Raw genomic sequence first — 25,671 nt, forward strand, 5'->3', positions numbered from 1 at the left:
TTTGTCTTCAGTTCCATAGTTTTAATTCTAACTAACAGCATCTCACGTGGAACCTCATCAGATGCCTTCTGTCAGTCTATGTAGACTACATCCATAGGTATTTCCATGAATAATACTTCAGTTCCTTCCTCAGAAAATCCAATTACATTTTGTTTGGCATGATTTTGCCCTCACTAATCCATGTTGGTTGACTTTAATTAGCTCAAATTTCTCTCAAGTGTTCAGTCACTTTGTCCCCACCTATAGAGCCCAATCACTTCCCCACAATTGATGTAAGGTTAATAGGCTCATAATTTCCTTGTTTCTCCTTGTTTCATAATTCTTGCACAATGGGATTAAAGTTTTGCAATATGAAAAAACACTTCGTGAATTGAGACAGGTGTAGAGGATTATGATAAAAAAACTGTGATGTCCCCAATAATTTTAAAGCTCTGTGATGAAATCTCTGGATTTGCCCAATTTTTGTGCCATTATCTTTTTCTAATACTGTTTGCTTCCACTAATTTAGTGAACTCCAGCCCTTGGTCGGAACCTTATCACCGTTCACGCCAGTGGGATTTTCCATTCCCGCTGCAGTGAACGGGGATTTGGCCAACTGCCAAACTCTCTGACCTTGCTGCAGCGGCTGCGTGGTGTGAACAGCAGATAAGATCGCACCCATTATGGTCTGAGAATTGTCCAGTTCTCTGTGCGTTGTGTGACTGAGTGATTGACTTCTGTTAATGCATTGATGGGGAAATTTCCCTACAGGCTAAAGAAATGATTTGTCAAGTTGCAGTGTGAAAATGTTTCAACCTGCATCCTTTCCAATGTATGAAATGCTCTCAGCTGATTGCATTTCAGCCTCCCATATCCATAAGATCCCTGAGTCACTTGTTATAAGCACTCTGACACTACCTTTCTGAGGTCGTTCAAGAGAACAGATGCATGGACAGAAGCCAAAAGCTGTTAGTATGTATAAGCCTATTTTTTAACTGCCTCCTGAATGAAACCAGTGCTGATGGTGGGAGTTTCCTACCTGGCTACCCCTCTCCCACAGAGGAAGTGCCTGGGAGTGTAGGGCCATCATTTAGAGAGTAAAGGCCAAAGTGGGGCTTAGCCGGGGAAGTGTGTGACTCTGGAGTAAACTGAAAGTGAGAGTAAGGGAGGGGGTCTCCCTTCTGAACAATCTCATTGCAGGTATTTGGCGATAAGGATGCCGATGGGTTTTATCGTGGAGAAGGCAATGGTCAGACTGGCTTTGTACCTTGTAACATGGTCTCCGAAATCCAGGTGGATGATGATGGAGTAATGGAACAGCTGTTACAGCGGGGTTATTTGGCTCCCAATACGTCCATGGAGAAGCTGGGTGAGTGTGCATTACACTGATAGCACTGTCTAACCGAGACTATTGCATTATGTTTTCAGGTTGAACACATTCGAGATATGATGTAAAGTATTGAGTAATTGGCTGGGCCACAGTGAGCACGCAGGGATATTTGCTAAATGCTTTTCTAATACTGGGGGGGAAAAAAAGGAGTACCAGGGAAGTTAAGTTTGCCTGGGCTACAAGAGAAGAAGAAGAAGATGGTTTCATGAGGTTAGAGTAAAGAGAGGAGATAGATTTATCTAAGTTAGGAGTGAGGTAGATGGGTATTGACATTATTTTGAATGGGGAGGCATTTGAATGTGGAGGTAAGAAATGCTAGCTATGAGTAAACTTGTCAATATAGCTGAATATATCTAAACACTGAAACTCATCACACCGTTAAATGTGACACCATATACCAATGCTCCCACAACACATGTGCTAATGCTCAAGCTGTCATCTCAAATTTCCAAGCACAGAACAGGTTTCCTGAAGATTCTTAAAATTGGATTTAACAGAATGCAAGATCCTCACCTTCCCAATAAAAAGAGGTGATCCCCTATTCCAGGAGATTGCCCCGCAGTCCTTTAACATTTGGGAGTGGTTTAATTGCCTTGAAGTGAGACATCTGTTTCCCCCACCCCCTCCACCAGGCAGGATGTCCTGCTTCTTGAAAGCTGTCAGCCAGTCAAGGTCTGACATCTCTCCAGTCCCTGCAGTGCCACCAGGAATAGTGGGAACTGTTGGGACTACAAATGGCCCAATGTCAAGAAACCGAGTGAGTGGAACAAGGGGAATAGAGTGGGGGATTGGGCTGGACAAGCTGGGGATGGAGAGGATCGGGGGAAAGACCTGTGGTGCAATCGCCAGTGGGTCCAGCGGACCTGTTGAGAATGCAATTACTGCCCCTCTTCCTTTCCAAACTCCACGATAGGGTAAGTTGCCAGGCTGGTGTTGGCATGAGACTTTTCCATTGCTAGCTAAATCACAGCACTAGCAGGATAAGAGGGTATTAATTGGAAGGTGGGTTGCTGGTAAAATCACAGCAGGGTGGGTAGCTACGCAATGTGTATAGCACCCTTGGAATTTTACTAGCTCCCTATTTTGAAACCCACCATCAAGGAGGCTATAAAATCCAGCCCTACGTGTGGCTTTTAAGTAAACAGAGGCGTTGGTGTGTAATGGCTAGTGTGCCCTAATAGGGTACTAATGCTTTGTCAGGTTATATTCTTACAACCAGTTGAGAAGGCATGAACTGTCACTCTCTGTATTCAGTCTCCTTGGTTGGACACAACAGAAGTTTAAGTTTTTTTTTGCAATGATATCCCATTTCTGAATCTATGCAATGTTCAAAAAGGAGCCAATCAAGCAAGGTTTTCTTGAGTTAAAGAGTGGATGATCTATCTCAGTCTCCTCTGGAGGCCCCCAAAATCACAGATGTCAGTCTTCAGCCAATTTGATTCACTCCATGTGGTATCAAGAAACAACTGAAGTCACTGGATACCACAAAGCTATGGGCCCTTCCAGCTAATCCAGCAATAGTACTGAAGACTTGTGCTCCAGAACTTGCTACCCCCTTGTCAAGCTCTTCCAGAACATCTACAACATTGGCATTACCCAGCAATGTGGAAAATTGATCAGATATATCCTGTACACAGGACAAATCCAACCTGACCAACTACTGCCTCTTCATTTGACTCTCAATCATCAGCAGTGCTATCAAGCAGCACCTGCTCAACAATAATTAGCTTACTGATGTTCACTTGGGTTCCGCCAAAGTCACTCAGCTCCTGACCTCATTACAACCTTGGTTCAAACGTGGACAAAAGAACTGAACGCCAGAGGTGAGGTGAGAATGACAGCTCTTGATATTAAGGTAGCATGTGACTGAGTACGGCATCAAGGAGCCCCAGCAAAACTGGAGTAATTGAGAATCAGGGGAATATTCTCCACTAGTTGAGTTGTACCTGGCACAAAGGAAGATGGCTGTGATGACTGGAGGTCAATCATTTCAGCTTCAGGAGATCACTGCAGGAGTTCTTCAGGTTAGTGTCCTAGGCCCAACAATCTTCAGCTGCTTCATCAATGACTTTCCCTCCATCATAAGGTCGAACTAATGATTGCACAATTTTCAGTATCATTGTAACTCCTCAGATACTGAAGCAATCCATTTCCAAATGCAGCAAAATCTAGACAATATCCAAACTTGGGCTGATTAGTGACATGTAACATTCACACTACACAAGCGCCAGGCAATGACCTTCTCCAAGAAGGGAGGATTTAATCATTGCCCCTTGACATTCAATGAAATCGCCATCGCTGAGTCCCCCAGAACCAACACTAACGAGTAACTCACCTCCTGATTCCCCTAAGCCCATCCACCATCTACAAGGCACAAGCGGGAATGGAATGGAATACTCTCCACTTACCTGGGTGAGTGCAGCTTCAACAACACTCAAAAAAAAACTTGACATCATCCAGGACAAAGTAGATTGTTCGATTTGTTACCTCTTCCACAAACATTCACTGCTTCCATCACTGCTAAACAGTTGCAGCCATGTGTACTGTCTACAAGATGCAATGCATGAACTCACCAAGGTTCCTTTGTCAGCACCTTCCAAAACCACAACCACTACCATCTAGAAGGACAATGTTCAATATCATTCAGTATCAATCCTAACACCTGGAGGTTCCCCTCCAAGTCACTCATCATCCTGACTTGGAACTATATCAGTGTTCCTTCACTGTCACTTGGTCAAAATATTGGAGTTCCCTCCCTAAAGCCCCTGTGTGTGTACCTACCTCTCCCTGTCTAAAGCCCCTGTGTGTGTACCTACCCCTCCCTCCCTAAAGCCCCTGTGTGTGTACCCTACCCCCCAGGGACTGCAGCAGTTAAGGCAGCTTAGCAGCACCTTCCTAAGGGCAGTAAATGTTAGTCTAGCCAGCGATGCCCACATCCCATCAATGATTTTTTAAAATTACTTTATAAGTCAGTTCGCTAATAAATTTCTTGTAAAGTTGTTTTCCAAGCCAAGTAAAACACTCATTTCAAATGGGAGAAAATTTTCAGCCTGTTTCTTGTGCTGAAGTATTTCTTGCTATCTCCCTATAATTACTGAAGCTTGACCTGTTATATTTCACCTATTGTGTATTTTCAGGGGATTTGTGGGTGGCTCTGTCTGACAGCTATTGTTTTAATATTTTGAAATTCCATAGGTGCTGTGTGTGCCACCTAACCACTTTGCATTTTTATGTCCCTTGCTTAGATGACAAAGAGTTTTGATGGACCTTTGAATTGCACTCTCCTGTGGGTGTCTTGTTTGCTTTTTCACCTTCACCTTGGAAGATGCCTTCCATTTAAAGTCGTTTGTTCTGTCTCATTTCAAATTGCAAAATTTCCTGTCAGTTGAAAGCTGAAAAGTCATATTTCCAGAAGTAAAGGATACCCCCGTGACAATACCCATTAGTGCTGTCATGCAGTCTAATATTGCTTAGTGCTCTAGTGTGAGGATGTTAGAGACATCCATCATCTATAATAACCAAGAGCTGAATCATGACCAGCTCACTGAATAACTGCTTGCAGTAACAGATGCTCAAACCTTGACATGTGCTAATCTGTGTAGATGAAGTGAGAACTTGATATGGGAGCAAAGTGTGTGTCTTAACACAGGCGGCTTGGTCTAGCATTCCCTAAAACAAGCTGGCCTGTGGCCAGTCCGATCATGAGGTATCAAATCACAGCTGGAAATGCTCTAATTATTTTCACCCTTCATGAGAATCTGGTACTGGAACTCACGCACTGTGTTGTGTTTGGCAGAGAACTTGATGGCTTTGGAATTGTCGCTTCCTGCGTACTTGTCACTCATTAGTAACCACTGTCCTGCAAAAAAACACTTCAGTGGAAGAGAAGTGGGGTTGAACCAAGCTAGAGCCCAGTGCACGTTGGGGCTGGATGCAATCTCGGGCTGAGGTTACAGTCACGAATGAATTCACTGGCACTACATGGTCACTTTTTTTATTTTCAAAAATATACTTTATTCATAAAATATTTGAAAAAAATAGCACAAACCACTTCGACTTGTCCTAACAGGAAAGTGCAATGATACTCACATTTTCTACAGAGATCAAGATGCCTTTGGAGGAGCTTCAATACAGTAATTCACAGACATTTCAAAGTTTCCGTTAAAACAAATGCAATGCTATTTAAATTATATACATTGGTTATGATTCATTCTGAGGTGCTTCAACACAGTTACATTTAGAAAGAAGTCAAGATAAAGCTTACAGTCCAAACAATTTTACATGGTTATTAGCCCCTCAGTGCACATTGGCTGAAAGGCCTTTCCCCATTGCACCTTAGCTACATAGTCCCTGTTTCAAATTTGTGTATTTTGAAAAGAAACCTAGAAATTGCAGGTTCTGCAAATGCATTATTTCCTCCATCCCCCTCCCCTGCCCTCTTAATATCTGTGCAAGTGTCCATTCGTGATACACAAACACACACAGTGTACCAGTTAGTTGTTTGTTTGAGCAAAAGACCAGTTTCAGATTAGTTAAAGGTGACAATCCTGTAATTAAATGTGGAAGAGAGGAATAGAAGGATATGGGATTTGGGTACAAAGAGACAATTAAAGTAGGAGGCATAGATAACTGGACACAATGCCCTGATTTAATGCTGTAGATTTTATATAATTGTTAATGGGACTGGAGATAAAGCGGGAGGCAGAATTAGGATTGGGGTAAGAGAGATGACATGATAGGGCCAGGTCAAAGGATCAGATTAGGACCAGAACTTTGCAGCTGGCATTACTCAGACAAAAATAATTGGAAAACCTGAATATTTAACGACAATATAACTAATGATTGCCTCCACATCATGAGACTAAAGCAAAGCAAATAGAAAAATAAGAGTTTTATTTGAGTTTAGAAGGATGAGAGGGGATTTGATTGAGGTATGTAAAATTTTAAAAGGGATTGATATAGTAAATGTAGACCAATGTTTCCTTGTATGGGGCAATCTAGAACAAGAGGTCACAGGTTTTGGTTGGGAGGTGGTAGATTTAAAACTGAGGTGAGGAGGAGCTATTTCTCACGGAGGGTGGTGAATTTGTGGAACCATAGTGTGGTGGAGTCTGAATCATTGAATAGTTTTGAGAGGGAGATAGACTTATTTCTAATAAAAAACGGGGAATAAGGAATATGGGGAACAGGTGGGGAGGTGGATTTGAGACCAGGGAGAGATCAGCCATGATCTGATTGAATGGCAGAGCAGGCTCGAAGGGCTGAATTTGCCTACTTCTGCTCCTAATTCCAATGTTCCTATTTGGAAAAAGACTTTGAATATGTGGCTTACCTTTTCTGAAGTTAGTGAATGCCCCTTTGAGGATTGGGACAATGGAATGCGATATCCCGTAATGTGAGTGGATTATATGAGCACGGTGCATTGCTGTTTGGAAAAAAGCTAAACAACTCGTGGCACTAGAGCTGGAGCTCATGGGCCTTAGAACCCCAGGGTTGCCTAAACACCTCTGTGCTCCGCTTTCTTTGTTTGTTTCCACAGGCTTCAACAGTCAGGTAGGTATACAGCTATCATCATTCAACTAGGCTCGATTCAATTGTTGCTAGTGCCCGAGAGCTGGCAGAGCCACTGGCCTCTGATTTTGCTAACCTGACATGATTCTGCTCTGTCTGTCTCAGCTTCCTGTGTGCTGCTTTATTTCCTCTTTTTTTCTCTCGTCTTTTGCTGTAAGAAGGCAGCCGCACGCTCTCTCAGCCGCCTCGCCGCACTGCACCTCCTCCGAAACCAAGGCGATCCAAGAAAGGTCTGTCTCACTTCACGCTTACTTTTTTTTGTTGCTTTTTTTTGTCATTGAAAACATTTCTATGTCAGTGTTTGACTCGCTGCTTCCCACCCACTGTCTAACAGCATGGTACTGAGTGTGTGAAATTGTGTAAGGCACCAGTCCTATATGAAAGCAAGAGTCTAACCAAATAATCCCTCATCTTCCAGTGCAATCCGACAAGTGGAAGGACACTCGGCAGCAAGGTCAGTAAAACTTACCCTCAGCTTCTCCTCATTTCTCCATTGATAATTACACTGAATATGTAACAGTAACACATTCATTGAAATGCGTGGCAGTTAATTTCAATGTAAACAGCTCTTTCATACAAGTACAGCACTCATATTTCAGTTATACAGAAGAATCTGACAGGATATATATTAGTAAGCTTATACAGTCTATTAAATTTAGCAACCCGCAGGACGTGTGACAATATTTTTATACACAATAAATAATAAGAGGGCCATGTGTTTTACTGACAATCTTTAGTGCTAATGCCCAACTATAGTTAATTATCTCATTGATCCAAGCTCTTTCTGTTTCTAAAATCTGTTTGTTAAAAAAGTTCCTAAACTGTTTATAAAATAGTGGCACAGTGGTTAGCATTGCTGCCTCACAGCACCAGGGAATCAGGTTCAGTTCCGGCCTTGGGTGACTTCTGTGTGGAGTTTGTATGTTCTCCTCGTGTCTGCTTGGGTTTCTACCGGTGCTCTAGTTTCTTCCCACAGTCAAAGATGTGTGGGTTAGGTGGATTGGCAACAGTAAATTGCTGCTTATTGGCCAAAGGTGTGCAGGTTAGGTGGATTAACGATGGTTATGGAGATAGGATGGTGTGGACCTAGGTAAGATGCTCTTTTGGAGAGTCAGTGAAGACTTGATGAGTCAAATGGCCTTTTTTGGCACTGTAGGGGTTTTAGTATTGTTGAAGAAGTAATTAAAGTGGGTTGACCGTCACTATCATGGAACCTGACCCTGACATCTTATTAATCAGCTGTGGAGATGGTATAAGCTCACGCTCAAAAATGTGCATTGTCAGCGAGGGAGGCCAAATGACTCTCATCCAAATGACTCTCAAATGACTCTCATCCAAATGAGTGTACAAGTTATAATGGACACCCACAGCATGAGAAATGTATAAAGAACTTCCTCTGTAAAACATTTATTATCATTATAGAAGTTGTAATGAGTCCCTGCCCCCTCATTTAATTTGCTTTTTTATGACTTCCACAATTGCACCATATAGCAGATCTACCCCCCGTGATATTCACTACCCGCCTCCCTTTCTGTTGCAGAGTGGAGTCGGCCTGGCAGTGGACTGCAGAAATTGCCTATGAAGAGGATGGTGGCTGTGTTTGACTATGACCCCAGGGAAAGCTCTCCTAATGTGGATATTGAGGTGTGGTGCATCTGCTTAACTCATATTGTACATTGGCAGCTGACTTATCCAAGCCAGCATTTTAAGACCAGTTAAAGTAATATTGGCCTCTGTTGCTTGCCCCCCACTGCTGTCAAACAACCTGATTTAATTACTTCCAGGACATGAATGGTTGGGGATTTTGGCCATGTTCAGGGCCATGTAGTTTGCTATGTGCTGTTCAATACACATGTGAAATCAAACATATATTAATGAAAAGAGGTGATATAGGCAGGAGAAATGTGAAACACTACCAAGCACTAAAGAGTGCATGTTAACCCAGTAATCTTTGCATAGTGAACTTCAGATTGTAATCTTCTGTGAGGAGTTACTGAACAGAGGTCAGTTCTGTATGTGAAAAATTACCTGGGAATTTAGTGTGTACTTCCTAGTGGCCAGTTACGGACTGCCATGGAAAATCGGTGTAAATAAATATCTCATCACAATTCTACTAGTGCCATTTTCTACTAGTGCCATTTTCACCCAAGTGCCATATTATCCAATGTCCTTCAATTTCTAACACAGAAGTGGTCACCAAAATGTAATTTACATTTCTCTGCAGCCATCCCATGAGTTTCCCTGGTGTGAGATAGCTGTGTGCAGTTTGTATCAGGGAGTAACATTAAGATGCTGCGTATCATTTCACTTTGGGCCTCTTGAAGCCACCTTTGTCTCTTCCTGAGCTGTAAAATACATTGGATGCCAGCAGATTTTCATCTCCCCCTGCTGTGACCTATTGGGGCCATCTACTGAAAATCGTGGCCAAAATTCTCCGGCCATTAATGCCCCACTGATGGTCCAGCGGGAACAGAGAATTTGGCACTCAGCCGAATCTCTGCTCACTACAGCAGGACTGGAGAATTCCAGCTGTGAGTGAGATTGGAAAATCCGGCCCTATCTTTCAATAAGTAACACTCTCATCTCTGAAAATTTTGGGTTTAGTCCTCTTTAACACTGTCCACCCCTCCCAGGATTATCCTCTCAGGATCTATCCTGTCAAGCAACCTCAGAACCTTATACGTCCCAACAAGATCATCTCAACTTTTCTAAACTCCAATGAAAATGGGCCCAACTTGCTCCTCATAAAACAACTCGTAGGAATCAGCGAACATTCTCTGAACTGCCTCCAATGCAAGTGTATCCTTCCTTAAATAAAGAGACCAAAACTGTACATACTATTGTAGGTGTGGTCTCACTAATACCCTGCACAGCTATAACAAGACATCCCAACTTCTTACTCCATCGCCATTGCAATAAAAGACTTTGTACCTGTAGCTAATGTTTTGTGATAAAATATGAGGGCACGCAGGTCTCGGCGTACTGTAGCATTTTGTGCTCTCTCGCACTTAAATAACGTGTTTTTCAATTCTTCCTACCAAAGTTAATAATCTCATACTCTCCCACATTATATTCTAACTGCTAGTCTCTTTCGCCACTCACTTAACCTATCGATATCGCTGTGCAAATTCCCTATCGATATCCCTTTGCAAAACCTCCTCAGAATGTGTTTTCCCACCTATTTGTGTATCATCAGATTGGCTAAAATACACTTTGTCCTTCCATCCAAAAAACGAATGTAGATTGTGTTAATGTCCCAGCACTGATTCCTGGAGCAAAGAACAAAGAAAATTACAGCACAGGAACAGACCCTTCAGCCCTCCAAACCTGCACCGACCATGTTTCCCGACTGAACTAAAACCGCCTACCCTTCTGGGGACCATATTCCTCTATTCCCATCCTATTCATGTATTTGTCAAGACGCTGCTTAAAAGTCACTACTGTATCCATTCCCACTACCTCCCCTAGCAACGAGTTCCAGGCACCTACTACTGTCTGTGTAAAAAATCTGCTTCGTACGTTTTTAAACCTTGTCCCTCGCACCTTAAACCTGTGCCCCCCCCCAATAATTGACTTTTTCACTCTGGGAAAAAGCTTCTGACTATCTACTCTGTCCATGCCTCTCATAATCTTATAGACTTTTATCAGGTGGCCCCTCAACCTCCGTCATTCCAGTTGTCCTCATAGCTAATGCCCTTCATGCCAGGCAATATCCTGGTAAATCTTTTCTGTACCCTATCCAAAGCCTCCACGTTGTTCTGGTAGTGTGGCAACCAGAATTGAACACTGTATTCCAAGTGTGACCAAACTAAGATTCTATAAAGCTGCAACATGACTTGCCAATTTTTAAACTCAGTGCTCCGGCTGATGAAGGCAAGCATGTCGTGTGCCTTCTCCACCTGCATTGCTACTTTCAATGACCTGTGTACCTGTACACCCAGATCCCTTTCCCTATCAATACTCTTAAGAGTTCTGCCATTTACTGTATATTTCCTATCTGTATTCGAACTTCCAAAATGCATTACCTCATATTTGTCCGGATTAAACTCCATCTGCCATCTCTCCGCCCAAATTGTCAGCTGATCTGTATCCTCTGATGGTCCTCTCGTTTTCCGCAAATCCACCAACCTTTGTGTCGTCCGCAAAGTTACTAATCAATCCAGTTTCATTTTCCTCCAAATCATTTATATATATTACAAACAGCAAAGGTCCCAGCACTGATCCCTGAGGAACACCATTTGTCACAGCTCTCTATTCAGAAATGCACCCTTCCACTGCTATCCTCTGTCTTTAACAGAGCCAGCTTTGTATTCACCTTGCCAGCTCACCTCTGAGCCCATGCAACTTCACCTTCTGCACTAGTCTGCCATGAAGGACCTTGCCAAAGGCCTTACTGAAGTCCATGTAGACAGCATCCACTGCCCTACCCTCATCAATCACCTTTGTCACTTCCTCAAAAAACTTGATCAAGTTCATGACCTCCCCTTCACAAAACCATGTTGCCTCTCACTAATACATCCACTTATTTCCAAGTGGGAATAAATCCTGTCTCGAAGAATCCTCTCTAATAATTTCCCTACCACTGATGAAAGGCTCACTGGCCTGTAATTACCTGGACTATTCTTGCTACCCTTCTTAAAGAAAGGAACAACATTGGCTATTCTCCAGTCCTCTGGGACCTTCCCTGTAGCCAGTGAGGATACAAAGATTTCCCTCAAAGTCCCAACAATTTCCTTCCTTGCCTCTCTCAGTATTTTGGGGTATATCCCATCAAGTTCTGGGGACTTGTCTACCTTAATGTTTCTCAAGAACCCCAATACCTCCTCCTTTTTGATCTCAACGTGGCTCAAACTATCTACACATCCTTTCCCAGACTCATCATCCACCAAGTCCTTCTCTTTGGTGAATACTGATGCAAAGTATTCATTTAATACCTCGCCCATTTCCTCTGGCTCCATGCATAGATTCCCCCTCTTGTCCTTGAGTGGGCCAAACCTCTTTACATATGCGTAAAAAGCCTGGGGATTTTCCTTAATCCTATTGGCCAATGCTTTTTTGTGACCCCTTTTAGCTCTTCTTATTCCTTGCTTAAGTTTCTTTCTACTTTCCTTGCATTCTACACTTGCTTCTGAAACTAGCACCCTACTAGTTTCAGTTTGCCAAGGTGAATTTATTGCAACTCTCTTTTTATACTGAGCCAATCCTCAATAAATGCTAATATGTCACCCCAATGCTATGAACTCTTGTCTCGTGTCGCAATCCTTCATGTGCATTGTATTAAATGCTTCTTGGAAATCCAAAATATAGTATATCTACTTGTTCCCCTTTATCTGTTGTGCTTGTTGCATCCTCAAATAAATATGTCAATGATTTTCTTACTGTCCCTCTACTTCTTCCTTAATAATGATTCCAGCATTTTTCAAATGTCAAGCGCCGGCCTGCTTTCTGTCTCTCTCCTCTCTTGAAGATTTCCAACCCAAGAGGGCCTTTTCAGAAGCTAGGGAATTTTGAAAGATTATAACCTTCTATCCACAATCTTACAGCCACTTTTTTTAAGATTCTAGGATGCAGGCCATCAGGCCCAGGAGACATATCAGCCACTTGTCTCATTAATTTTCACATTTTTTCTCTACTGATAGTGACTGTTTTAAGTTCCTCCCTCCATTTTTCCCCATAATTTTCACATATTCTTAGGATGCTTTTGGGGTTTTCTACCATGAAAACCAACACAGAATGCTTGCTCAAAGTCTCTTTAATTCCCGCTTTCCATTGAGCGTAACAAAATGTTTGGAGTGTGGGGGCAATGGAGATGTGCAGGGAGAAAATTCCAGAACCTAAATCCAAGGCATTTGAAGACATGGTCACCATTAGTGGATTCAATAAAATCAAGGATGCTCAAAAGGCCAGAATTAGATGTATGTAGATATCTCAGAGGGTAATTGGACTGCAGAAGATTACAGAGCTAGGGAGAGGCAATGTTAGAGCAAGATTTGAAAATAAGGATGAGAATTTTAAAATCAAGGCATTGCTTAATCAGGAACCAGTGTAGGTCAGTGAGGATAGGGGCAATGGGTTTGAATTCGAATATGGGCAATAGTGTCTGAAGTTCACTGAGTGTAGATCCTGGGAAGCTAATCAGCAGTGTGTTGGGATAGTTAAGTCTTGAAGTAAAGAAGGCATTGATGAATGTTTTGATAAGAGCCGGGCAATGTTTAGGAGGTGGCAGTAAGAGATCTTAGTGATGGTGTCAATATGTAGTCAGTAGAGTGGCTTCTGGATTGTGTTTGCCAGTCACTTGGACTGATCGGCCAAGAGAAGGACTTTTAACATTTCATTCAAAATCAGTGAATGAAAATTTTGTCGCAGCATGTAAGTAGAAGCTAATTGAGTCTATTCACATTTGCAGACGTGCAGCCAATTATAATTTGATTTTTCAAGTTTCCTTTGTACTTTGATTTGTTTGGGCTGTTCCTCCTCCTTTTGGGGAGCTGCCCCTTTTACTTTATCCTGCTTCAACTTGAGTTTGTTTATTCGGTTTGACCTAAAAGAGGCCAAAAGTTGTTGGAAAGACTGTAACAGTCTTGAGTGGATAGACCCAATAGAGGGCAAATCCTAACCTTAATTTACGTCTTTTGTTCAAACAGGCTGAGCTGACATTCAGTGCTGGTGACATAATTAATGTTTACGGGGACATGGATGAGGATGGTTTCTATTATGTGAGTATGTGTAAATGTATCTTGCACTTTATTACTGCATTGGAGTGTCAGTTCAGAAAATTCAGACCCAAACTATTCCTTCATGCTAGCTGTACAATGTGCAGACCTTCTTTAGGAAGTAACACGTCTTCTGGCTTCCCAAAGTCTTTGCCATCTACAAACTGCATGTCAAAGGCATGATGGAATACTTATCACTCACTTGGATGTGTGCAGTTCCAATAACACTTGAGAAGTTCAACACCATTCAGGCCAAAACCAGTCTTGACTGGCACCCCATCCACCATCTTAAACATTCCACTCCCTTTACCGTAGGCTCACTGTGGCCATACTGTGTACAATTCACAAGATGCACAGCAACAACTCACCAAGACTGCTCAACCCGTGACCTCTACCACCTAGAAGGACAAAAGCAGTAGGTGCATGAGAACAGCCACACCTTGAAATTCCCCCCCACGTCACACATTTTTCTGACTTGGAAATATATTAATTGTTCCATTCAGTCCCAACAGCACTTTGGGTGTACAAAGATAGACTGCAGCAGTTTCCAGAAATGAACAGCAGTATAATTGTACTTCTTTCAATTTAACACACTGTATTCACTGCTTACATGTGGTCCTCTCTACACTTAGGACACCAAATGCAGATCAGGTGAGCTGCATTCAATCTGCAAACATGAGCCTGAAATTTCTGTTTGCCATTTTAGTACTCCACCTTGTTGACACTCTGACCTTTCTAATATTGGCTTGCTGCAGTGTTCCAATGAAATTCAAACCAAGCTTAAGGAATAACACCCCATCCTTCAGCTCTGCAGTTTGTCTTTCTGGACTAAACACTGAGTTCAACAAATTGATATCATAACCTCTGCCTCATTTTTGCTAGTTCAGATTTTTTTTCCCTTATTTCTTTCTTTATTTCCTTCACTTTGCATTCAGACACCTGATAGGTGTCATTCACACTGCACCTGGACACATTTTTTATTTTATTTCTTCACCTTACCTGTTCCCACTTTCCTTGGCTTTTGTACCAGGAAATCTTTTGTCATTTAATCTCTCCTGCCCTCCACCCTGACGCAGACATTCCCTTTGTTCTTTCTCTTCACTTTTGCGTGCTTTTTAAAAAAAATTTCATTCATGGGATGTGGGCATCACTGGCTAGCCAGCATTTATTATAGTATTTTGGACAGCAATTACAGTATCATTGAAATAAAAACAGGAAATGCTCAAAAAATGCAGCAGGTCTGGCAGCACCTGTGGAGATAAATAAATTTAACATTGAGTTAAATTAACAAACAGGAAGTAGTGATAAGGGGGGCTTTCTCAGGTTGGAGGTCAGTAACCCAAAAATGTCTGGGTATGTGGATTGGCCATGCTAAATTGCCCCTTAGTGTCAGGAGGAACTAGCTAGGGTAAATGAACATAAGAACATAAGAAATAGGAGCAGGAGTAGGCCATCTAGCCCTTCGAGCCTGTCCCGCCATTCAGTAAGATCATGGCTGATCTGAAGTGGATCAGTTCCACTTTCCCGCTTCCCCCCCCATAACCCTTAATTCCCCTGTCTATCAGAAACCTATCTACCCGTGACTTAAATATATTTAGCGAGGTAGCCTCCACCACTTCAACGGGCAGAGAGTTCCAGAGTTTCACCACCCTTTGAGTGAAGAAGTTCCGCCTTAACTCTGATCTAAGCTGCCCCCGCCCCCCCCTTATCTTGAGGCTGTGTCCTCTAGTCCTGCTATCCTTTCTAAGCGGGAAGAATCTCTCTACCTCTACCCTATCCATTCCCTTCATTATCTTATACGTCTCTATAAGATCCCCCCTCATACTTCTAAACTCCAAAGAGTACAGAGCCAGTCTATTTAGTTTCTCTTCATAGTCCAACCCCCTCATGTCCGGTATCAGCCTAGTGAACCTCCTCTGCACTCCCTCCAAGGCCAATATATCCATCCACAAGCGCGGCGACCAAAACTGCACAGAGTACTCCAGCTGCGGCCTCACCAGTACCCTGTACAGTTGCAGCAAGACCTCCCTACTTTTATATTCTATCCCCCTCGCTATAAAGGACAACATTCCATTCACCTTCTTGATCACCTGCAGATTGGGTTTTTGCGACTCATGCACAAGGACTCCCAGGTCCCTCTGCACTGTAGCATGCTGCAGCTTTTTGCCTTTTAAGTAGTAATCCCTCCTACTATTATTCCTGCCAAAGTGGATAACCTCACACTTGCTAACATTATACTCCATCTGCCAGGTCCTCGCCCACTCGCTCAGCCTATCCAGATCTCTCTGCAGACTTTCCACACCCTCCATGCAATTTGCTTTTCCACTCATCTTCGTGTCATTTGCTTTTCCACTCATCTTCATGTCATGAAAATGAAAAGGGTCTTGGGAAAGGAATGATCAAAGCAATTTTTAATACTTTTTTTGTCTTCTTGGACCAGTTAGTTCCAACTACAGTGCCTTGCATGCTGCACAGAGAATTTTAATTTCTGTTTGCACTAATTTGCGTATGCCTTAAATTGTTGATGCTAACTGATGTTAGTCTAGAATTATAAGACCTTAAGATATAGAAGCAGAATTCGGCCATTCAGCCCATTGAGTCTGTGCCGCCATTCAGTCAGAGGTTTACAGCATGGAAACATGACCTTCGGCCCAACTTGTCCATGCCACCCATTTTTTTAAATCCCCTAAACTAATCCCAATTGCCCGCATTTGACCCATATCCATCTATAACCATCATATCCACGTAACTATCTAAATACTTTTTAAAAGATAAAATTGTACCCACCTCTACTACTACCTCTGGCAGCTTGTTCAACACTCACCACCCTCTGTGTGAAAAAATTGCCCCTCTGGACACTTTTGTATCTCTCCCCTCTCACCTTAAACCTATGCCCTCTAACTTTAGACTCCCTTACCTTTGGGAAAAGATATTGACTATCTACTGTGTCTATGCCCCTCATTATTTTATAGACCTCTAGAAGGTCACCCCTCAGTCTCCTATGCTCCAGAGGAAAAACATCCCAGGCTATTCAGCCTCTCTTTATAACTCAATCCATCAAGTCCCGGTAGCCTCCTAGTAAATCTTTTTTGCACTCTTTCTAAATGAATAATAATATCCTTCCTATAATAGGGTGACCAGAATTGCACGCAGTATTCCAAGCATGGTCTTACCAATGTTTTGTACAATTTTAACAAGACGTCCCAACTCCTGTATTCAGTGTTCTGACTGATGAAATGAAACATGCCAAATGCCTTCTTCACCACTCTATCCACTTTCAAGGAGCTATGAACATGTACCCCTAGATCTCTTTGTTCTGTAACTCTCCCCAACATCCTACTGAGTAAGTGCTGCCCTGGTTCAGTCTACCAAAATAATCACCTCGCATTTGTCTAAATTAAACTCTATCTGCCATTTGTCAACCCACTGGCTGATAAGTTTCTCAAACCCATTCTCTGCCTTTTCCCCATAACCTTTGATCCCCTTACCAGTCAAGAACCATCTATCTCTGTCTTAAATACATTCAATGACCTGCCTCCACGGTTTTCTGTGGCAATGAATTATGTGGATTCACGACCTTCTGGCTGAAGAAATTCCTCCTCATCTTGGTTCTAAAGGGTTATCCCTTTACTATGAGGCTGTGCCCTCAGATCCTAGTCTCTCGCCACTAATGGAAACATCTTCCCAATGTTCACTTTATCCAGGTCTTTCAGTATTCTGTAAGTTTCAATCAGATCCCCCCCTTATCCTTCTAAACTGCATCAAGCACAGACCTAGAGTCCTCAAACACTCCCCATATATTAAGCTTTTCATTCCCATGATCAGTCATGAACCTCCTCTGAACCCCGTCCAGAGCCAGCACATATTTCCTTACATACAGGGGCCCACAGTTGCTCACAATACTCCAAATGTGGTCTGACCAGAGCCTTATAAAGCCTCAGCAGTACATGTCTACTTTTGGAATCTAGTCCGCTCAATCCGACATTGAAGGAAGAGAGCTAAAAGCAGCTGTTTCCAAAAATCAGGACCACAAAAATGTGACACGGCAAATCAGAGCAAACAACAAAAATGTAAATAAATCTGGGTTTGCTGAGACTTGAGGGCAGTTTAGACATAATGGCCAGAACTTTACCACCTCGCCCGCCATTGGTGCAGGCAAGGGTCCAACAGTGAAAATCTCCGTTGATCTCAGGTGGGAATTTCCGGTTTTGCCCGAGTGTGGCCGTAAAATCCTGCCCAATTGGTTTTTTTAGATTGGTTGTTTTCATCCCAGAGTTCCCTCCCACGCAAATATTGAAATCTTGTCTCCGTTCAGTTACCTAGTTCACACAGTAGGTTGAGCCATATGTAACAGGTTACTGTGTTTTGCCATGTTAGGGTGACCTAAATGGACTACATGGGCTTGCACCATCCAACTTCCTGGAGCAGATTACTGTGGAGGAGGCAGTGGAGGGAGCTGCTGGGAATACCATGTCAAGACCTCCTCCAACTGCAGCACACAAAGAAAAACCGGTAAGACCAGAAGATGCTGTGTTGTGTAAAATACAAACTGTGCCCTCCTATAGTGAAATGCTGGACTGCCCAAATAACATTTCTACTGGGCTCCGCACGTAGGAAGTTGAGACCGAGGTATTTTACAGATGAAGGAGGGTTAGAGGTGCAGAGGTACTTCAACCAATGTAAAGGAGGAGACAGAGAGGAGAGAGGAATTGAGAAGAGGCAGTGAAGGCAGAACAGAACACAAGGAAAGTGGGACTTGAGATGGGGTAAAGAGATAGGATAGATGGGTCGCAGAGAGAACAGCGGGAGTGAGAGGATCAGGTACACTGGAGAGGAGGGGATGGAGAATGGAAAGGAGTAACAAGGTCATTGGGGTGGTGAATGGATTTTCGTTTGGCTCAGTTGAATCAGTGAGGCTTTGTACTTCCAAAAAAAGACTTGGTGAACTCAGCTGTAGTTTGATATCTATCTGCAAGCTTTGACTACCTTTTAAGTAGGTGTATAAGCTAACCTTTCCATCTTTCCTAAGTCAAACATTTGGATGTTTATTTAAGATGCACCACACTTCCTGATATTTACTACAGATTTTGAGCTTTTAAATGCTGACCTTTTCTTTGAAAACCATTGTTTTCCCTTTGTGCAATTGTAAAGGTGAGTTTCTTACTTTATGCATTAGGTTGCTTATTATGTTAAATCACATAGCGTTATTTCAATATTATCATCCACAAGGGCAGCACCTTTGGAAAGGAACGGTCATGCTCCATTTTTATGAGATAATAGATAAATGCTGCATATTTTGTTTTCTCTCAATCCTTTTCAGTTGTCATTTAAGCTTTTTTATTGGAAAACAATCAATTATAGGTCTTGGTTCAAGAATTCTCCATCCTTTATCCAAATGTTCAAACTCTGCAAGTATTCAATTCATTGTGGCAGATAATGAACTGGCTGAGTTGTGTTGCCAGCAACTAATGACCCTTGCTGAGTGGTACTGATCAGAGCAGTTTGGTCTTATTAAAGCCTTTTTGTTCATTTACTCGCTTGTATTAGTTGTTTCACTTTCTTTTATTATAATGTTTCTGTTTCTCTACCTTTTTCCATGGCAACAGAGGAAGACTGTTCATTTCAAGCGGTAATTAGCACCCAGGAGGCTTGTAAGTTTATGTTACTGAAGATACTGCTGCAGCTTTCAGACACTGTCATATGCATTGCAGCATGCACACCAGAAGGAGCTGCATTGCTGCAGTAAGCACAGCACCAGTCCAAGGAACAGAGTTACAGGAACCATCCCAATCTGGGGAAACATTTCTAAATAGTACAATGTTCTTTGCAACCTCAATCAAAGTCTAACAACCCCCAATGCTCCTTTCTGGTCTACCAGCATGTCCCTAAATGGACTTCCACTTCAGGGTAATGGGACCATCCAGTAGGCTGAATTATAGAATCATACAGTGCAGAAGACGCCATTTGGCCCATTGAGTCTGCACTGACACATTAGAAATGACCTAAAGCTGCACATTGGGCAACCAGAGGCAGACTATCAGCAATTTGTTGACCTGCGCTAAGAGGCAGGGGCTAAATCACAGATAAGCCAGAAGATAATTCTTCCTCATAGGGTGAGAGGGTATACCACACATGGCCTTTCCCAAAACTGTTGCCCATAGCTATCATCAACAGATCAAGAAAGGCACAGATCAAAATATGCGACTATATTGGGCAATTGTCTTCTTGGCAATGGTATAGTGCCAGGATAAACCTGAAAAGGGGCCTAATTAGAAGATAGGGATGCAGTTAGGTCCACCTATAGTGAAAAATAGTTAAATATCTGGCTGCAGATACTGTTGATGTGGTTAAATCCTGGAAATGTGTGCAGATTTCCAGATGTGCTCAGATTAACAAGTTTCCAGAAATATACTTAAGTTCCTGAGGTAGCTGAGATGTAGTAGGATAGCTCTAGTCTGGAGTAGTGCAGCTCCAGTTTCCCCTTCCAGCAACTTCCTATTATGAATTTCCCCACTGCGGTACTTAAGCTGGAGATTTACCTGTTGGGAGACGGCACTGCTCAGCCTATACGTGAGCTGCCAGATGCCTGTGGCTCTCAAAGCAGATTGTGAACAGGTATGAGTATAAGATATGCTAAGCTCAGACCATACGTCAAATAAAAAGCAGCTTCAAAATCCTGGAGCATGGCCTAAAAGTTGGGGATTTTCCTTGTGATTCATAAAAAAAGAATTGAAAATGTAACCAAATCACTTGTATCAGATTAGGCAAGTTTGCCTGTATTATGCTCTTTTGGCTCTGTCCTTTGTACTGGCTGCAAAGTAGAACTTCATGTGTGCACTCCACCTGCAGTAATGCTAGATAACAGTAATAGACTATTAGATGTGCTTGGCTGTATCACTCACACTCAGGTTAGCTCGAATAGGGCGTGTCACGCTTAGTGCAAAATACTACGGATGCAGAAACCTGAAATAAAAACAGAAAATGCTGGAAATATTCAATGCCGACAAAAGATCATCAACCCTAAACTGTAATTCAGTTCCCCTCTCACAGATGTTGCCTGGTATGCTGTGTCATTTTTAGTATTTTCTGTTTTTACTTCTCACACTCAAATTGAATTCTAGTTAGGTTTTTCACCCCAAATAGCTGGCTCCCTTCTGGATTGTCATTCATCCTGGCGTTGCCTCCAATATTTTACTGACTAGAAAGACAGATTTGCATTACCCATTAGTTTGAAGAAAAAACAGAAGAGAAAACAGTTGAAGTTAATTGAAATTTGATGGTTGATGGCTCCATCTTCCCAATGTAAAGAAATTTAACAGGTAAGGGGGTAGTCCAGTCGCATGTAATCAGCCTTCAAACTTAGTTTACTATTATTTTCCTTCTCTACTGGTGCCTCACCTGGAGAACAAGAAGGGAGGATGTTGGGTGATGCTGAGATGATTATGCTGAGGCAGTAGCTGGAATGTGAGGTACAGAAGATCTGACAGCAGAAGTATCTTCAGTAGTATAAGTTGTTGACAGTGTTATGTGACTCCTGTTGGTTAGATAGGATGGTGATTTATCCTGGGTCATGGCTAACAACAGCTTCTTGCTTGCTTTGCATGGACATTTTGTGACTGGCTAACACTGTTCAGTCCATTGCTTTTTATAAGCACTGATAAATACATCGGCTCACTGTTATCAAGACCCATGAGAAAAACACTGAGTTTGTGGTTCAGCATTGCACATATTGGTTATCTGTAAAATCAAGCAAAATGATAAAGGTTTTTTTCAGAACAACAATATCATCACAGAATATATGATGATGCCCAATGTCTTGATATAGAGAATGGGAATTGTTGGACAAAAAAGACCAAGGTTCATTTAGCTCACCTCTGTAACCCTGTTTGTCACGTGATGCAGCAGTAATGGTGTTATTCACTGTTCCAACAATCAATCTCGTATCATCTGAGATGCCAGTCAGTTGATTGGCAGTGTCTATCTGAGGCAACTGGAACTTCTGATCAGCTCTTCATAGGGCAACCTGGTCCCACTGGATTTGTGGCAATATGTGGTACAGAGTGGCCTTGACAAAAGGTAAAGTACTGAGAAGGTGAGACTGACGAGTAAATGTGCAGCTCCATTATATTCAGATTAATGGTAAAATTACGAGTTCCATGTATTCATGCCTTCAGTGGCAGCTTTTAAATCATGTTAATCTCAATTACTTAATGTTAGCAAATCTTTTTCTGTTTGGTCACATGTATGCATCTCAGTTACATAAATTGCACTAGCAGTCGGCATGATGCAAAACAGCCCTCACTGCACAGAGGCAGAGAGTGACTAACAGAGTGAGTCAGACTCAGAGCAAGACCAACATGGAAGAGAGACAGTGTCCTATTGAGAGTTGACATACTCCCATTCTGTAATCATTGATGTGAACATCTCTCTTAAATTAGTTAATTAAAATCAAAACAATTAATACTAAGAAGTAAATATTGTTAAATTAAAATCTTCAGAGAGTCAGATAAAATTAATATTAAATTGTGTTTTTGGTTCCTCTTGTCAACACCTGGCCAAATTTATACTTTAAAAATCAGAATGCAGGAAGGCATGTGAATCAGCTGCAGTGAAGCCCACAATGCGTATATACATACATATCTACATGCATACATTCGTGTGAGCTTTGCCTTTGCTCTGCACTGTAGCATTAGCTTTACAAGGCAACTGAGTTGGAATCATACAATCCCGAAAGTGTAGAAGGAGGCCATTGGGCCCATCGAGCCTGCACCGACAACAATTCCACCCAGGCCCTATCCGTGTCACCCTGTCTGCTAATCCCCCATCATCCATAAATCCATAATCTGACAGTAATGGTCAATTTAGCATGGCCAATCAACCTAAGCCACACAGCTTTGGAGTGTGGGAGGAAACCCACGTGGACATGGGGAGAATGTGCAAATTCCTCACAGTGAACAGAGGCCAGAATTGAACCTGGGTCCCTGGCGCTGTGAAGCAGCAGTTCTAACCACTGTACGTGCTGTCCAATTAAGGTCTGAGGCCTCAGAATGAGAAATAAATTGATCTTTCCGGAAGCATAAATGTTCGGCAAAGGGAGGACTGAAGCTATAATGTGTGTGTGTGTGGAAGATGTGAATGAACGTCAGAAGCACAATTACTGTTTGCTGGCACAAATGGTTCAGGAGAACCGCAGGGAATTGACAGGCCATCAGTTCTGCCCTATGACCTTGAACCAAACCTAGGAATGAAAGGCCCGTGCTAATTGGCCATAGTGGAGGAGATTGTGGCAGGTGAGTGAGGGATACAGGATTATTACAAGACCAAAGACAATCTTGATGACGGATGGTGTCGAATTACTTCACGGCTCAGGTCAATATTAAAAGAACCATTCAAAGAAGAACGGAATTCTAATATTCTATCCAATATTTCTTTAATTGCTACCATTACATGAAGAACTGCTGGTCATTCATCTCATTGCTGGACATGGGGTATGGCTGTGTATAAAAGATCAAATAACTCTGGTACATTTAGGAGAAGGGTATAAATTGCTGTATCAATAAACAGGTCTATTAGTCTTTGAACAGAGATTGAGATTCTTTTCGAAGAGGGATAATGGATGACATGAGGGTGATTGTGATGAGGTTCACCAAATAGCAGCGTAACTAATTCTTGGCATCAGGGCACAATTAGCAGAGTTTAGCGGCGATACAGTTTGTCTTCTGTTTGCAGTGTGTGTGTTGACGTGGCAGTGAATGTGTAATGTGGAGTGTGTTTCTTACTTTCTCCTGTATTATGTCAATAACTTTTGTTCTGATTTTCTTCCATCAGCTGAGCTCAGATGAAGCAGACGTTTTGAGTCCTGTTTTGCCAGCAACTGATTATCCTGCTGCCACTGGACCGAGTTTGGACAATCAGGGATGCAGTGAAAACATCCCCAGTAACAAGAAGAAAAAGGGTTTTTTTTCCAAAGGAAAGAAGCTGTTCAAAAGACTGGGATCCAGTAAAAGAGAATAACTTGGACCTGGGATCTAGTAGCAACAAATAACTCCAGCCTAGAATCCATTACAGAGAGTAACTCCCACCTGGAATCCAATATGGAGAGTAACTCTCACCCAGGATCCAGCAATGGAGTAACTCCCATCTGGAATCCAGAAACAGAGAGCAACTCCCATTCAACTAGGAGTAATGGAGCGCATCATCCACCTTGAATCCAGTAAGTCACTTGAGTTGATGGTGGACCTTGGAAATAATTTGAAACTGAGAGGAATTGTTAACACCAAACGGGGATCATGTCCACCAATGCAGAATCCTTCCTGCTGCAAAACTTAAAAGAAACTTCCACTGTCCCTTTGCCTTCTGAGATATTTTCCTCAAATCACCAGTGTTTGCAATGTTGCAGTTGAAAGAAAGTTTGGCCAGAAACTTTAATCTGCAATGGACACTAACCCTATAAACCATCAGAAGAGAATGCCTTTATACAAATGATAATAGATAAGTCCATAAATGTTCAGCCTGCTGGAAATATCTAGCTTCAGCTCACCTCATCTGTAACTGTCAGAAGACATGTGGCTAATATTGTTCATGCATTGATCTTCCAGTGACTGCTTAACAGCAGAAAGCTGTTCTCTTCAAGTAACGACATGGCAATATTATTTAAATTGTGCAGAGTTATAAATCTCTGCATCTCATGAATTTCAGAGTCAGACAGGTAGTGGCTCTGTGGCCAGAGATATGTTAGGATCTCACTGACCCGTTATGCTGAATAGAAACCTGAACGACCATGGAATTGTGATGTAACTAACTGGTGACCACCAGTTTGTTACTAGATTTTGTCTCACTGGTTAGTGTCTTTCTGGGGTTGTACACTGGTGAGTTCTGTTGACTTGTATCAGCAGTCAGTTTGTATCTAGGGTTGTCACCATTTGCCAAGTCCAAAGTGGCACGGGTGCAAGGCAGGGATTTACGATCAGGGCTGGTGTTCTAATATTTGCATTGTTACTGATGAAAATTTATTTAAAAGTATAAAATAAATGTCTCAATGTCATGAGATATAAAAACAAATGGAAACATGTTGTTCCGTGTCAGACGTCAGACTTCTGGTGTCCTGTTTGCATGTTGGAAACTTCCAAACAACCTGTCCAAAATCTAGCCAACTACGTGCAAAACTAGAAGGTGACAACTTCGCCTGAAATCACTAGTGTGGAAAGTGTCCACGTGCTTTGAGATCCGATCCATTGCATTGCTAAAGGCGAGTAATGGTAAGGTTTGTCCTCTGCCTTATTCAAGAAAGACAGCTTAATGGATTTCTAAAGGTGAAAACAGATTTTCAGATGCCAAGCCACAATACCCTGCCAGTTTTCAGCTGACACCCTGAGTTTGTGCACATACATACTCTGTGTTCCAGGCTCCTGAGCAGCTGTCAATCTTAAAACATAACTTATTTTCATACCTTAAAAAAAATTGCCATCATGTTTAAATTCTAGCACGCCACTTTGTAATATATGGTCAAGATTTTGTACAGAAGAGTTTATATGATTGTTTGTGACATTTATAAATATTTTCACCTCTTGTTTTGCATGCATCATTGGGATTGAATCCGGCTGTGCTCTGCATGGAGTGCAATTGTGAACAGGGCCCAAGCCCTTACTGTCAAATGCTTTTCCTTTGTTTCTACATAGAAATGTTTTTACTGAAATAAAGTCTATTTTCACAGAAACTGCCCATGCCTTTCAGTAATTATTTTGAATTGTTGAGGATCAGTTGGAGTGGGAATGCAGGAATAGTGGGAGGGGGGAGCGCAGGCCATGAGGAGGAAGGTGGGGGGGGGGTTACTGGGAGGGGAGGCATGCCATGAGGAGGAAGAATGTAGACAATAAGGGTGAAATGTCAGACACAATAGGGCATGACCTCCAGGAATACAGGGACAATGTGGGCAAGTCCTTGGGGAGAAACTTGATAGTTTTGGGGGAGACTGCAACAAGTACAGTATCAGTGAGAGTAAGGACAAATCCAACCCAA

At 42.3% G+C, this 25,671-nt stretch overlaps 1 protein-coding gene across 18 annotated transcripts in view; it reads left to right on the forward strand.

Moving 5' to 3' along the window:
* The window catches only part of tspoap1 (TSPO associated protein 1), a 253,328-nt gene extending 227,959 nt beyond the window's left edge, over positions 1 to 25,369 (forward strand). For 9 of the 18 annotated variants that reach the window (XM_080210346.1, XM_080210342.1, XM_080210357.1 and 6 more), the window contains 7 exons: positions 1,180 to 1,348; positions 7,099 to 7,170; positions 7,359 to 7,394; positions 8,481 to 8,584; positions 13,585 to 13,656; positions 18,031 to 18,165; positions 23,482 to 25,369. In XM_080210346.1, coding sequence (XP_080066472.1) covers positions 1,180 to 1,348; positions 7,099 to 7,170; positions 7,359 to 7,394; positions 8,481 to 8,584; positions 13,585 to 13,656; positions 18,031 to 18,165; positions 23,482 to 23,667 — 774 coding nt within the window. In that variant the 3' untranslated portion in view covers positions 23,668 to 25,369. Of the gene's footprint in view, positions 1 to 1,179; positions 1,349 to 7,098; positions 7,171 to 7,358; positions 7,395 to 8,480; positions 8,585 to 13,584; positions 13,657 to 18,030; positions 18,166 to 19,259 lie in introns of all 18 variants that reach the window. The other 9 variants (XM_080210343.1, XM_080210359.1, XM_080210347.1 and 6 more) reach the window with 7 other exon arrangements.
* The last annotated feature ends 302 nt before the right edge of the window (positions 25,370 to 25,671 follow it).

The sequence above is a fragment of the Carcharhinus amblyrhynchos genome, chromosome 23, assembly GCF_965287045.1.
Source record: "Carcharhinus amblyrhynchos chromosome 23, sCarAmb.v2.hapA, whole genome shotgun sequence".
Taxonomy (NCBI): Eukaryota; Metazoa; Chordata; class Chondrichthyes; order Carcharhiniformes; family Carcharhinidae; genus Carcharhinus; species Carcharhinus amblyrhynchos.